General features: G+C 36.2%; 2 protein-coding genes across 2 annotated transcripts in view; both read left to right on the top strand.

Moving 5' to 3' along the window:
* The window catches only part of LOC149692058 (uncharacterized), an 82,174-nt gene that overhangs the window by 20,247 nt on the left and 46,193 nt on the right, over positions 1–15,734 (top strand). The gene's annotated exons all lie outside the window — the stretch shown is intronic.
* Positions 3,988–12,884, top strand: LOC149692059 (uncharacterized). Its single transcript, XM_089867706.1, has 2 exons — positions 3,988–4,334; positions 9,944–12,884. The coding sequence occupies exon 2, from the start codon at positions 10,517–10,519 to the stop codon at positions 12,422–12,424; it is 1,908 nt and encodes a 635-aa protein (XP_089723832.1). The 5' UTR covers positions 3,988–4,334; positions 9,944–10,516; the 3' UTR covers positions 12,425–12,884.

The following is a 15,734-nucleotide window of genomic DNA, read 5'->3' on the forward strand; positions in this document are numbered from 1 at the left end:
TTTCTTTTTATTTATTTATTCAAAAACACTAGCCTTTTGTGCATACGTTTGAACTCGGTTTGAACATAAATCATAAAAACTCTTTTTCCAAAACAAAATAAGTCCGCAGGCGTGAAAGTAGGTCTATTCATAACAGAACACAACACAACATCATAGACAAAACTTAACTTGGTTGAATAAAAGTGAAGGTATATACGATGGCTTAGTTTTAAGTAGACCACGTAGTTAGAAAAGGCATAACGTATAGTCTATACAAATAAGTTTACATAATTCGAAAGCAAATCTCGAGCAATATGCATCGCGGGTTAAAAAGGTAAAAAAAATTATTAAATAAAGATGGAAAATTCTGGAAAAAGTGGAAAAAATTTGTTCTGCTCCGGAAATTATTATTTGTAGTTTCAAAATGGGGTCGCCTCGTTTTTGTAAAAGTTCTTAAATACGCGATGATAAAATCTTAATTAACTTATTAACAACATAGAAATACGAAAGAAAAATAATTAATGGAAAGGAGGGGGGAGGTGCTGGTGAATTCGTTATTTAATTGACATCTTGACCTATAAAATAGGTGAGAAATTATTTGTTCGAATAAACAAAGGAATTTGGTTACGGATTCATCTTTAAATAAATAATGATCGTCTTGAGCAACTTTCTATTATGTTCTTTAGACTTATTATAATTCATTTTAAAAGCTCTATAAGTTTTAAAAGAGTTTAATTGAACCTAGTTCGTGATGTTTTCTAAGAAACAATTAGATCGAGACACTGTTATGGAAATTATGAAAAGTTGTTTAGAAGTGAAACAACTTCATGGGGGCAGTGAAAAATGAACACCGTGTCTGTGCATGCATGGTTGAATGACTGAAACAACAACGGAATCAAAGTTAAGTTCATAAAATACGTTCCATAAGTCTTTCACTGGTTACTGAGAGCTAAATAAGAATATGAACTGCAAAACCGATTGAAGTAGTCAATTCTCGCAAACTAGCTCGAGCTGTAAGTCTCTAGCATTTACGAAGCATAGGTAGTGTGATTGATACTTATGGAACGTATCATATAAACTTATGCTTCAACGTTTAAACGTTTGATCCTAACGAGGAAATACAAATACCAAATGACCAAAAATGACCAAAACGCGTCCCTAATAACCTCAATCCCTTTCGATTACTTTGAAAATCATATTCATACGCGTTTCGAGGTAATAGGGAAAAATGGGTTAAAAAATAAACCCTAATGATACGGTCATACACTCCCGAATTTCCACCCTCTTGTCAAAGACTAAACGGCCAGTTTACCTTTCCATGTGCCGAGGCCGAGGCAACAACTATTCTATTTTCAAACCTAACATACAGTGGAAGGAAAAAATTTAAAACATATAATTAATGTTTTATTTCTGGCCCATTCGTTTATAGCTTCATTTCTTTCAGGACAAATAAAAAAATATCCCCTCCAAAACCGATCATTTCTATTTCTGATTTTTGTATTGACTATTAAAAGTTTATGTAGCTATATAGATTTAAGGCCATTTTGGGGATAAAAATAACGAAATATACCGCATAAATACGGAACCAATATCCGTGGAAATATGACTATGGAGACCTTGAGGCTACGTTTATTTCCTTTTCATATTTATTTTCGTTCCGGTATATTTAAAGTTTAATTTTAAAACGTATATTGCAAATTATAAATCTCATTTAATTCGTTTTTGGAGGGCTCGTAGCTATACGAACATCTATATTTAACAGTGCCCAAAATGTAATAACAACCCTTTTCTATAATTTTGAATCGTTATCGTAAATATAATCGTTTATTTTAAACAATAACATCATAGGCCTACCCCTTGCATTCCGAAGCTGATGTTTTATGTCTATAATTTGTCATGAATGTCTTGGTAGTTTAGGTAGTACGCGGCGCGGGTCAAAGAACCGTTTTCTCATATACTATAATTAAACCCTTCTACTTGTCTTATTCTTAATTATAATCGTGTTGTGAAGATTTAAAATATTTAAACCCTAAGGAATTTTTTTGAAGAAGATATTACCTTTCGTTTCGTGCCTAAGGGCAAGTGATTTGAACTAAGTTTGGAATTGTCGCGTCTCATCATTGCCATTCTCAATATGAATGTCAGAAGGAACTCCTTTAGTTATGTATACTTAAAGTGATGGTAAACCAGACTAGTTTTGACATTTTAAACAGGGTTCGAAAAAAATCCGGGTTTTATTGGGTTTTTTGTGGTTTTATTTAGGTTTATTTGGTTTTTTTTTGGATTCGAACCCTGGTTTTAAACGAGATACAATATCAGGCTTGATGATCAATTTAAAACCAAAATGGACTTCGTTAATTCCATCACAGGATTTATTGAATTTCAAAATGGAAACGATATCTCATTTAGGGATGGGTAACCTCACTCCTCACTCATTCGGTCTCACTTTAACTGTACTCCTATAGTTACCTATACAGTTGGGTATTGGATCTAAACGAATGTACCCAATGGATGTATTGACCGTTCAGTTAGGTATACGAATTGGCCCGTTTGTAATGGCCACCCTGAAATCATTAAACGCCACATTTTTTTCCGTCGTTGTAGCGTGTCGAGCGACTTCCTTTGACGCGGAACGTTCCGTTTTGTCAACGTAGAAATCAAAGGTGCTATTGAAAAACTTGCCCCGAAGTGAAAATCACCGGGCGACGCGATTTTGCCCGTCGATGTTGGTTTTTAAACGCTATTGGCAAATATTACAGAGAAAACCGTAGGCTAGCTCAAGGGACCTTTAAAAAGTTATCGTTACGGTCGGTGTAATTTTTGACCGAATATTTGGTTTTTACTTTTTCCTCACGCTGTATAATGACGTATAGCTTAGTTAATATATTCGTTCCTTGCTCTGTAACAGATCTAGATAATTCAACTTCATCGGCATATGATTGTGTGTGAATATGATGTACGTGTTTCTTCATTTTCATTTAATTTTGAAATTCATAATTGAGCATTGAAATATTGTTTCAATCGAGTGATTATTAATTTCATTATGTAATGCGTGGAGTTACGCTAAAATGTTGCGGTTATAACGTAATATATTAAATACGGTTAACCGTATACTCGGTGTTTACCATTTATGAATATAAAGTGACTTTATAAACTGTATTATAAAATTTAATAAGTATTACAAATACTTCTCAGTAATCTATAGACGTTTTACGCATTTTTAAAAGGTATATTTGACCATTTATCAAAATTTAAATGGATCAACTTTAGAGTGAAGACAATTCTGTAATTTGTTTAGTAAACAGTTTGAAGTGGGTTCATCTTTATCAGTTTTGACTTTTTCTCCGAATTTCATCTGATATGAAATCCCACGAATCATGATATATAAGGTGTTATATCATCCCCTAATTTGGCTCTAACCTGACCTTCGATGTCTAGCCTAACTTAAAGAGATAAACAATAGAAGAGCAGTGGCGCTATAGCCTAATCGCATTCCAAAAACATCAATTGAGCCAGCGCATTCCTGGCATCCTTGACTAAATCGTGAACTAAGGATGCACCTCTCCTTCGCCCAAAAAATAAAATTACAATTCGGCTGCACCTCCTAGCGTCCCATACATACCATCCCATCCCACCTCGTTTGTATTTTTGTTATCGAATACCAAACGCAATTTTTTTCCTTTGCGTTTTCTCCTCTCACCCCGGTTAGCCATTAAATCGTAGAGGGGTCAGGGATCTTTAAAGGGCTTCGTGATTGGTCGAATAAATGTTTTCAATTTGATCGGGCGGAATGGCGTCCATAGTCCGTATCTCCAGCTTACAATACCATCGAAAGACTGTACTTGAACACCAGTATCTGAGAAGCGTAACTCGGCTCCGTTTAAAACGTATGGTGCCCCCATTTTCGCTCCAGTAGGAACTCGTTCTGACACAAGTAATGGCGCGAAATTCGATGACCCGTTTTGTATAAACTGCTAGTACAGTACTACCAGAAGAGTATACTGTTGAAACCTTTTTCGGTGGTGACTAGAGGAACTCTTAGCGCATGCGTCAAGGTGTATTATTCGACTTTGGTGCCTCCAGACGAGGCAGGTGCGCGCCTTTTTGGAGGTGTTTGATAGAGCGTGGTGGTTACGTTCGTAGTTGAGTTGAGTCAGTCCCGTGGTGAACGTTGAGTAGAGTGGAGTGGTGTTGTTTGATCGGAGCGAGTTTGCAAAGTCGCGAGACGCGATTGGTTTTCCTCTCTCACTCTCTGGAATATTCGTTTTTTGCAACATTTGACAGTGCTCTCGTGTTTCTTCTCCCCTTTTTTACCAGACCCGAAGACAGGATGTGAATAACCTTTTGTCAATAAGGTATGGTTTCCTTTTACAGGATATTTATCGTGCAGTTTTCTTGAATTATTTATTTTTTTTCGACGAATTCGTTTCGCCGTTTTTCGAGTATTTACTTAAAATGCGTAAAGTGTTAACCTCTATATAGTAAACCTCGGTGTTTCTCGATTATAGCGTAACGTTTAAAGGCAATCCTTGGTGTTTACGCGATGTTGGGTGGGCGGATGTTCGTGATCCGTGGTTAATTACAACCTAAATATTCGTAATTTAAGTAGTTACGGTTTTGTTTGGGTTTTTTCTCATGTTTGTAACCCTGAAAGAGGGTCTGAACACCCCCAATAATCACTCTTCGAGCCTATGCCCTTGATTTTACGACAAATATAAGTGGTTAGACCCTTGGCCGAAGAGGTAAACCATAACGGCCAAAGAATGGTCTAAACGTTGCTGTCTCCTAAAGTAGTTGAAGGGTTGAGCTACGTCTCATGAAAAGAGTGTAGGCGGTTCAGCAGGGGTTCAAAGAAAAAGTACTAGAAAAGAACCAACTTAACTAGCCCGTCACCAAACAAACTGACCCGCCTTTTTATTGTCAATTTACCGATAACTCGATAACCTTTTAGTTCATCACTCGATTTAGAAGCTAGCAAAGGTTAAAAGTAACTTTGAAGGGCGGTGACCCCTAGCTCAGTATGGGAGTCACTTCAAGAAGCCACTAACTTGGTTGCGTTCAGAGAAAAACGAGAAAACGTTTTCATTGTATTTTGGCTTAGTTTTATTGTTAATTAAGCTTAGTCAGATCATTGCAAGAATTGTAGTTAAGCTTGATCACGGTTAAAAACAAAGCGGTGACTGGATTGAATACTAATTAGACGAGTCCGGTGTTTATGATGAGTCAAGCAGGATTTGTTAATTCCCGTGGGCAGTACGGGGTTATACTAAAACGAAAACGAGGTTTAACGAATTTCAAAAGTCGGCTTTTAAGCCCACCTTGATCAAAGCAAAGGTGTCCCCGGGAAAGAGTTCATTCTAGATTCCAGTGTCTTAAGTGGGCTTCCATATGTGTCAAAATCGTTTAACTGTCGATTTCCCCCTTTAATTACGAACAGAAAGAGCGGTCTTTATAATATAAGAAGAAGAAAAAATAAGATTGAAATATTTAACTCCGACTTCCTTTATAAAGTTTAATAATTCATTATCAGACCTTCAAAATCTGGACTTCATTTGGGTTATCGCAATTAGCGAGGCGCCTTTTTAGTTCTTGAAACTCTTTTAGAAAACATTTTTCCTCCTCCATCGCCGTCGAGGACTAGCTAGCTGTTCTTTGAGTTTATAAGCATTGTCAAGATCTCGTGCAATAATAAACTCCCCCTCCAACCAATGTCAACGACCGAATCGCGTGGAAAATCTCATTAAGTTAGTAATTAAAAATATATTTTTTCCCCTTTAAACTTCAATTGGTTATGGTTTAAAAACGTATAGGGATACCATTCGACGCCAAATTAAAGCTCATTAAAGATCAAAAGTCGATGCTAAAAGGTGCAGGAATATTTCAAATGTTTTTAATGAATCGTTTTAATTTATTTCCCTGTTTCGAAAAAATCACGTAAAATAATACTTAACCGGTCTTGGTCGGATCGGTTTCGATATACAAAACTATTTTTCTTATTTTATTTTTAATTATACAGGGTGTTTCAGAAAGGGTAGTAGGCTTTATTGGTGATTTAGAGTAAAAAATGTAATTTCTATGACATTTTGCCACAAGGGGCAGCACTTTCAAGTTATGATTTGAGTATTTTAGAGATGGCCTCTTAATGAAATTAGAATTTTATTTCAGTTTCGTACTTAAATTGAAGGGGTCACACGTAAAACAAGTACTCCAATCACAATTTGAAAGTGCTGCGCCTTGTGACAAAATGTCCTAAGAGACACCGTTTACAAGTTATTAAGTGGCAAAATGTGGTAGAACGTTTTCAACTCAAAATTGATTTCCCATAGAGCCAGAGTCCACCCTTTTTCAACGCCCTGTACAGTGTACGTACTACGCGTAGCCTTCTTTCAAATCGCGAAGTGTCATTATAACAGGAAATATTTTTGGGGTTATTTTAATTGCGTAAGGAAAGGTGGGGTCTTGGAATTAAATTTTACACGAGAGTGTTATTAAGATTTCTTTTAAAATTTGACTGGTGTTGAATAACGAGAACGAGCTTAGAGAGTTACGTATAGCGTTATAATTAGGACGGTGTCTGGTCAGTCGGAACTACGGGGCTGCTAGCTATATAGAAAAATTAAAAATCCCGTATTATCAGACCTGCGAAATATAAAACGTTTTTCTTTTTTTTTATAATCGGTAGACCGTATACTATAGCGAAAGAAATCGGTATAAGAATCTTGTCTTATATACTTAGTTCCGTAAGAAATTGCGTTGAAAATGGGAGGAGTATACATGTATGTATGTACTAGAAATCAGGTTGAAATTTCATCTTTATCTTTCTTAAAGTAAAACTATAGCTTTGTACACGCTGACAATTGAACGTGACTCTGTCCCGCTGCAGCAGCATTGAAATGGTGCTGTCACCAAGGGAAGGTGAAATTACAAGTTTACCTTGAAAATAAGATCAGTTTATCATATTTAATTTTGATATTAATTTTTATCTCCAAATTAACTTCCTCATTATAGATGTAGATTAGACAATTTGTGATCTATTTTCTTTAATTTGAATAGTTAAATATATAGGTCTTATTTAAAATACCTAAAAATTAAAAAACTAGCTTAATAAGTAAGCCAATTTGTTTAATTTAATCGTCATTTAATAGTTAATTTTAACCTGAATTATTAATTTTAATTAATATTGCTAACATACACTCTCCCTTTACGACGGTCCAGGATTTTAATATATACAGTATATTTTAATCAATATAAAAACGGCGGTTCTAGCCCAAATACGTAAAAAATTAGTTCTTGGGCGAAATCTATTGAGGTTACGCGATTTTTATTTTTATCAAAAAATATTTCTATTAAAAAAAAAAAGAAAAATTAGGTTTTCCAAAAAGCTAGAGAGCGTTTATACTCGTTGACAGGAAAACCCCTTCATCCGGTTAGAAAAGAAAATTATGGAAATTACTGCACCACAAAGTTAAAACGTATTCGTGTTTAATATAGTGTGTCCAAGAGATAAAAACCTAAATTATTATTTATTATTTTTTTTTTCTTTTTCTTAATCCCGAGTCTTCAGAATTTGGAAGATATAAAATGTTTTATTTTGACGTATTTCGACCGTAAAATTTATTTACTACAACAACTTTCTTCTCAGTATTAAAGTTTCTATTCATCATTAATTTCCTCTCAGATGGGAATCAAAATGGCCATTCAAATTATGTTAGAATTATTTTTTTTCTAAGGAATTTAGATTTATTTCATTTCCCTTGTCTTTTCGCTGGGAAAAAGGCCTGGAATTTTTATCCTAAAGTTTTTAGAAGCGATATTTTTCCTGTAACAGGTATGAGTTGAGCACGTTTTTGAACTTGAAGGGTATTTTTGTTGTCTGTTCTTTAACTTCGTCTTCGAACACCAAACATACAGACTAGACGGGCATTAGTCTTGAGTTTTTATCTCCCCTTCCCCTTTAAGTCTAAGCCTTGGAAAATAATCTGGAAACAACGAAAAAGTAAAAGAACAAAATACTAGGGGGTTATTTTTCGATAAGTCTTGTTGTTACCTACCTGCAGGTGACTCTAACGTATCTCTATCTCTAATCTCACGGTAGCTTGCTGTTCTTTTAGAGTTATCGATGATGTTACATTATCGATCGGTGTATGGTTTATAGTTTTACACCTTTTATGGCTTCTTTGAGGTTGCCCCTAATCGTTTAAAAACTACATTGGGTCTGGTACTGGTCTTTGTTAACCTGTATTAACTACTTCTGTTTAAAAAAAAACAGTGTTGTATTTGAGCTGACTTAGCTAAAAGAGTAAATTATTTACTTAGTAAGTACTATTGATATACTTGCGTGCTATCGGGCTAAACATTTCTACAGGCGTGAAGGCCCAATTCTAAATTCTAACTGCCCCTGTAGTTTGTTTCACTTTCAGCGCATTGTTGTTCTACACTAGAGCTTGGATGAGCTACAATTGCGTTTATAAACTGGGATATTGGGCACACCACGTGACTAAATAGTAAACTTACAAATATAACCCTAAATTTACAACCTTACGCTCCCATTTAAAATTTATTATTTAGGAGTTATCTATAATTAACCATAAACAAAGTTTCCCACAAGAGAAAACAATATTTACGAATTTAAGAAAAATAAAACAGGTATATTTATAGGAGATCTTGGCCGTTTCAAGCTATTCATTCTTTGGATTGGATATAGGGGTATATTAATCGGTATAAAAATTATTAAGCCATTTATTTTCTACGTATCGATTGGAGCTATTTTCGAAATCACTATCATTATTCAAACCTTCCCAGCACCGCACCACTCGAATATAATTTCTTTAGAAAAAAAATATCCTATCATTTATACCGACCTATGAATTAAAATTAGGTCACTCTTTATAAAGCGCGCGCCTATAAATATCTATATAGCGTGTCTGCGGCGATTCTTCAATTTCTATTAAAGGTGTCTGGATAATTAAAGCTTAGGGTTACCCATTTCCCATATTTCGGGTCGCCAGCGACACTGCGCTGATCTTCTTATACCTTTTAAATACGAAGAAGAAGGTTATAATTTGTACCTTACGCTATAGCCCTACTCTACTTTTGCTAAAGTGGCGGATTAATGGCTTTTCGTGATACGGGCTCGACCATCATCGACGCCAGGATTATAAAGGAAAGTCTTGTTCCATTGGCCCTTCAATTACCTTCTAGGGGTGGCTCAGAGGTCAAGTCTCGAATCTAGAGAGCAATTTTTTTCTTTTTTCCTATCTCAAGTTTGTGGGATCTTCTAGGGTGGGAAAACGGAGAGGGAAAGGGAAGATTACCACTATGAAGTTATTAAGATTTTCCATGAATAATGAACGGTCGAACGTACTGTACAATTGACCTTTAGTAAATTTATTAAACATCAAGGTTCTTGACCCAATCATAGAAAAATTCGCCAACAATCATTTGTCCCTTCTTTTAGACATTCTTAAGGTAAATTTGTACATATTCATGGGAAAACAAATATATTCTTAAAGCGTTACCTGGGATTACTTGAGAACGAGCACGCGTTCAGGTTAACTTACGAGCTTTCGAATAGGTTACCCGTAAGGTGAGCCATTGTAAGGTACTCCTCAACGTCTTAGCGGGGTCTCAAAGAACTTGGTAGTACAGCCATGCAGGCTCTGGGTGTAATTTGTGTGGGAAAAATCGGTTTCGGACGATTGATTCTCTCAGAATTCTCGTCTCCCCTCGTTTCTGGTTACGGTTGAGAGGCGGTTCTGATTGTCTAACTACCTGCTATTAACGAGAAACGCTTTGAGTACGAAGTTAGGGCACCCCTCGCTATGATCTCGATGGTCTTAATACTCTCCAAACCAATATTTTGCTATTACTCGAAAAACGAAGAAACGAACCGTTGGAATTAAAGTTTTCTTTCGATGGCCCCGTATTTTTTGTAAGAGTGTTTGTTCTTATTTCCAATTTTCAGAAATCAATGGAATTTTGTTGAAAGTTTGTTTGCTAAAGTATTTTGGAAGAAGCAAAATTTGGAATTTTTCTTCTACTGCGCCTTTAATAAACAGGCTCGTCAACCCCCGCAACTTTTACGGGTATTTTTCTTTGGCGCTCGAAGGAGGCCGAAGGAAAGGAATTAAGTAGGACGTCTTCAGCGACGGCTGGTGGTCGGAATGCGAAAAACTTGCGTCCTGGTCCCGACCAGGAAGATTTTTCGACCGGTTTGTCTAGCGGCGTTGGCCTCGGCAATTCGCGCCTAACCAACCGCTTATAAAAAATTTCGACGTTCTAAAAAGATAAAGTACTCGAGACTTTGTCCCGCCAAACGAGTTGAGTTTTTACCTTTTTTGAAACTAAAAAAATAGTTAAACATTAAAAAAAAACAAATACCCGAGGATTTATCAACATTTTCGAGTGCGACGACTAAAACTAATAAAATAACTCGTTCTCTGTAATGTGTCAGTTGGTGTCGCGGTGATTAAGCCCAGTACCTTAATTAAAAGGCGTCAACCGTGTGTCATTGGGAATAAATAACACCGTAATTGAAATGGCTTTCCGCGGAGGTAAACGAAAGGATGTGAAAAAGCAGTCGTACTACGTCTGGTTCTTGGGAGCCAAAGAGAGCAAAGGGCTAAGAGGAGAAGAATTTATCCGACCGGTCCTCCACTATCTCCAGGACAAGGAGAAAGAGTTGGAGCCCATGAAGGTCACGCTGCAGGTCAGCAATAAAGGGATGAAGATCATACAAAATGTTCCACGCAAAAACAACAAGGGTAAAACGGAACAAATCAAGCACTTCATTCCGCATCACGCCGTGACTTGCGTCCTTCAGGAGTCGAAGCCCGATGACGACATCGTTTGCTGTATCCTGTTGATCTATAACCCCTTGACGAAATGCCCAGTTCATGTACACGCCTATCGATGCGATTCGGTAGAGACAGCCACCACTCTGAGAACCCAACTTCAGATTCTTATCGACAGACCGGAAAATCAAAAGAAATTCCGAGAAATCGAAAACCGTTTAGCTGCCAAAGGACTTTTACCATCGAGGCGTTTGAACTCGGACGGTCGCAGTACCCGCACGGACGACAGCGACCGAACCGAGGATTCTTTCGGGTCCGATCGTGATGTCCCCTCAACACCACGTCGCGAGAACATTGCTAGTCTCTACGATTCTCTCGCGGCCGAGTTGCGTGAAAGGTTGACCAATAAGAACAGCTGCCCGATCCTCTTGCCACCCAAGGATTACGATACTGTCAGCCGTCGCCGAGGAAAATTGGAGGATATTGACATCAGAAGGAGCACCAACTTGAACGTAGTTGGTTTGAACCCCGTTCCTAAAGTAGTTACGAGTAAACTGGACAAAACTCGAGAGTCGGGGTCTAGCGGAAAATCCAGCGGAATCGGCTCCGACGAGGCACTGAGTTCCGCTATTCAGGAAGTGGCGTCTCACCCTGATTTTGAGAGCAAAGATATTGACCCGGACACCAGTTCCGACGAAGAAGACTGGCCAACGGTCGAACCTTTACCAGTAGACGATGAAGTCATTCCGTCTGAATGGCGAAAGGCACCGCCGGCCGGAAGTCCGGTTAGATACCGCTCTTCTTCCCCAACCAATTACAACCACCACGCTCCTCCGCCAATTCATCCTCCGAGCGGTTACCATTCTAGAGATGAAAGAGAAAGGTTACCCTCCAACAGATACGTTCGTTCAAGCGGCAGCCCCCCAGTTCAAGATTTTCGCCAGTTGTCTTTGAGAAAGGACAGTGTGGAAAGAGAACCTGAACCCCATTCTTTCGACTACCGGCATGGACATCCTGAACCCCGAGTTCCAGTTGGAACGTCTAAAGTATACCGGGAAGACGCTCCTCATTTTGAGAGGGAGCGAGAACGTGAACCAGAGGTGGTCTACCGAAGGCGAAGCAATCCTTTGGAAAAGAAAAACTCTAGAGAAAGTAGACCCGTTTCCTTCCCGGGCAATTATTCTCAACACCCTCCTCATCACGCCGAACCTCAGCCATCTTCTCCTCCGACATTCCAGTTTGGATACCCTCCTAAAGAGAGGGTGTACGATCCCAGAGCCGAACCAAGATCCTTACACCACAGCTACGGTCCAAGACCTCACGAAAGTCGAACCGCGGAACGCCCCCGTCCCGAATCGAGTCACCATCCTTACGATAGCTTGCAACCGTACAATTCCTTTGACAGGTACGGAGAGCCCGCGTCCGAACGTCATCCGCAACCTAAAAGCGGATTTTCTACCCCAAATGGACACCACTTGGAAAGATACCCTCCGGCTGTCCGAAGGTCCGAACCGGTCGTTAAGGAGAGACCGTATTATCCGGAGGAGAGGAGAAAATCGGCCTATTTTGATTTGCCAGTAGATAGTCGAGATTATAGACATAGTTTCGCCGAACCTTATCATCGTAGACTTCCACTTGGGGCCCAATACTAACCTCAAAATCATGGTACTTGTGAGTGTGTGTAAATAAACGCTTGCGTAAATATGTTTGAAAAAATAAACAATGAACTTAGAAACTAATCAATTCCGAGACCTTGACTTTTTTTAATTTGTTTTAATTATGAACTCTTTATAAGTAATACTTGTAAATTAATTTGTCGAATGTGCCACTTTGTTTTTCCGTTGAAACTGAATTGTTGACGGCGCTCAAGAAATATTACGAAAATCGGAATACGTTTTGAAACGTTATAATTATTTTTTAGTCATCCTAAGTGAACGATTTTGACATTTAAAACTTTAAAATTTCGATTTATCTTTATTCGCGCTTGTGCCTAATCAGTTTTTATTCGAGAAACATAATTTGTTTTTGTTTAAATGACAACAAATTTAAGAAGAAAAAAATGTATACTTATCGTCGGATTTGTTTATAAAAAAATAATAATTCTAGAAAATACTTGGAAGTGTTTATTCCACCAATCTTTAGTTCCAGAATGACGTAAACTAGTTTTACTAGTTTTTAGTCGCGTACCATTCGATCGTTTGACCAAGCTTAGATATCAATCTTATTTCTTTTAAAAAAGAAACGTTCATTTTTTCTTAAAACACCTTTTAGAAAAAAATTTTTGGGAAAAATTCTAACTCAGGGCGCTGCGCTGTGCTTCTTACTATTGAGGTCATATCATTCTAGAAAAACCGAAAAAAGGGTCTGGTATCTATCTATTCAACTAGGTCCTTTTAAATACCGCTTTAAGCACGCTGTTTTAGCTAGCGCTTAATTAACTTAGAAGAACGAGTTATTTTCCAACGAGTCTCTTGTATAAACCAGTTGAGTCTCTGTTGTATAAATTTCTAACGAAAATATTCTCTTTAAATTGTATTTGAGATATTACTTCATTTTTTGAAAGCTCGGGATAACACGTTTTAAGGAAACCCCCAAAAGAAACCCTCTCCCTCTTAAAATGATCATCATTATTCTACAATTGTTTTAAATAGGGTTTATTAAACTTTTAATAATTTTCCTTATAGACGTTATAAAAGATGAAATTCTTAATTTTAACGCGAAACAAAGTCTTCATCTAGGTCGATTGTTTTCTGAAAACTTAATTTTTCTTTCTGAAGATAGATTTTAATCTACTTTTCAGGCTTACGAATACGCAATTTTGAGTAAAGGTAGCTGGCGTCTTACTCGAATTTTTTTTATGAATCTATTTGGGTTAATTCGTTTTTTATTCGATCATTCGATGACTTTGAGTTTTCCTAAAAAAATTATAGAAAAATATGCTAAAATAGGTCTGTCCTTACGAAGCAAAATTCTCTTTCAATATTCATTGTTTTTCATCATAACAGTTTTAGAATTACAATATTAAAAGAGAAAATATGTGATATTTATTTATGCTTAAGTCTTTTAACCTCGCCCATCAATGAACGTGTTCACTCGACTTTGAAATTGAATAGAAAATATAGGGGAAAAAATTCCATTTCGTATTATATTATATTATTTTTTTTCATCAAAAACGTTTTTAAAATTCAAAATTTCGCAGTTCTAGGTTCCTCGTAAAGGTTTTTATGGGTAATTGGACTCTGTTATTTTGACAAAATATTATGATTCTGATGCGTGCAATGTTAGAAAGGAAAATAAAATTCATTGGGAGTTGGATTTCAAATTTGTTGACCTCGTTTAAATCGTGTTTTAATTTGAAAATTTATTTTTGTCGTACAATCGAGTCAGTATGTTAAACGGATTTTTAGATACAGTTTAATATTTTATTTATTTTTAAAATTATCAGTGGTAATGGGAAGTTTATGGTATTTATCAATCATAAATAGTGGTGTTGAGAACAGAGTTACATCATTGTTGAGGAGTGGAATTTTTCAATTAGTAATATTGGAACCTAGCCTAAGCAACAGTACCTGCGACAGTGATATTGTGGTCTTGTATTTTTTTGTACAATTAGAAAGTTATTAGACAATTTAATTGTAAAAATGGTTAAGAGCGTCAATTTTGGTTTAACCATTTATTTGAAAGAGCTTAAACTTTGAAAGCTAATTTTAAAGTATGTGACAGGGGTAAAAACACAGAACTTTAGTCAAATTGGTTAGAATAAAGCTGATTGTTCAATTCAAAGACAAGTTCCGCAACAACGTTGAGTGAAAAACCATAAATATTCCATTTCCCAATTAAGTTCCTGAACTACTTCCATCCAACTAACGACTCAGGTGCGCCACAAAAATTCACGCAAAAATAACACTCAACCTTTTTTACTTTAATTAAAATTAAATTACAATTATTACTTAACAATCAGTAAATACGGAACACGTTTAACACTGGCGCGAGAAATAATATCCGTAAAATTAAATCCTGTGAAAAAAGTTGTAGCCTGAAGCGAACTTCTAGTCTTTTAGTATACGTTTTAACGGAATGCAGTTCATCAAGTTTTTTTATCATTCCATTCCTAGTATAACTATACGTTTTGGCAAATGGATTCTTACCCAATATATTTTTTGTTGCAAATATTACTTCTGCTCGCGTCTTTATATATTATTATGGACCCTTAGTTATTTGGATCCGTCAGAAGTTTTAAAAAAATTAATTCCATAAATGTATATGAGAAGAGAAAACGTCGAGAACCATTCATAGGCCAGCGAACTTACTCTTAAAATATGTTTAACAATTCCTACCTTTAATAAAAAAAGAAAAAGAAAAGAACCAGTATTTTTCTGCAAACGAACCAACGAGCAGAGTATGCACGGTGCGTGGCATTTTTAAACGCCAGAGGGTTGTTTAATTTTTTCTTATTTTTCTTCATCTCCTTCTTTAAATATAAATTATAAATTTATATATGGGGGTGTAGTAAGTCACGTATTTTTTCCCGCCAAAAAGAAAAAATAATATTAAAAAAAAAAATAGAAATTAGTTTCTGAAGTTTCGATATTTTATAAACTTGAATTATACCTTTCAGAATATCGGCTCGCTGATCGTGTTTCACCCTAAATTCTAGAATAAACTTCACTTTATAAATTTGATTTTTTTAATCTAAAATGAATCAGGATTTTTGCTGTTATAAAATTATTATTTGAAAACCAGATTGCAAATGGACCTCCATTATATTTTAGATTTCGTTTTCGATATATTTTTAAAAATTGCCCTTGGATTGTATAGTTTCGTTACTAATTGGGGTGTATGCTTTGCAAAAATCGTGTATTTATCTTTGAATTATATCAAAAATTCAAACGTAATTAGAATTATATCTACTTATTTTTTTTCTAAATGGAATCTGAATGAAAACAAGCATTTCTATTCGAG

Source organism: Phalangium opilio, unplaced genomic scaffold, assembly GCF_054372755.1.
Source record: "Phalangium opilio isolate 3A_F unplaced genomic scaffold, DU_Popi_V2 ptg000024l_1, whole genome shotgun sequence".
NCBI lineage: Eukaryota > Metazoa > Arthropoda > Arachnida > Opiliones > Phalangiidae > Phalangium > Phalangium opilio.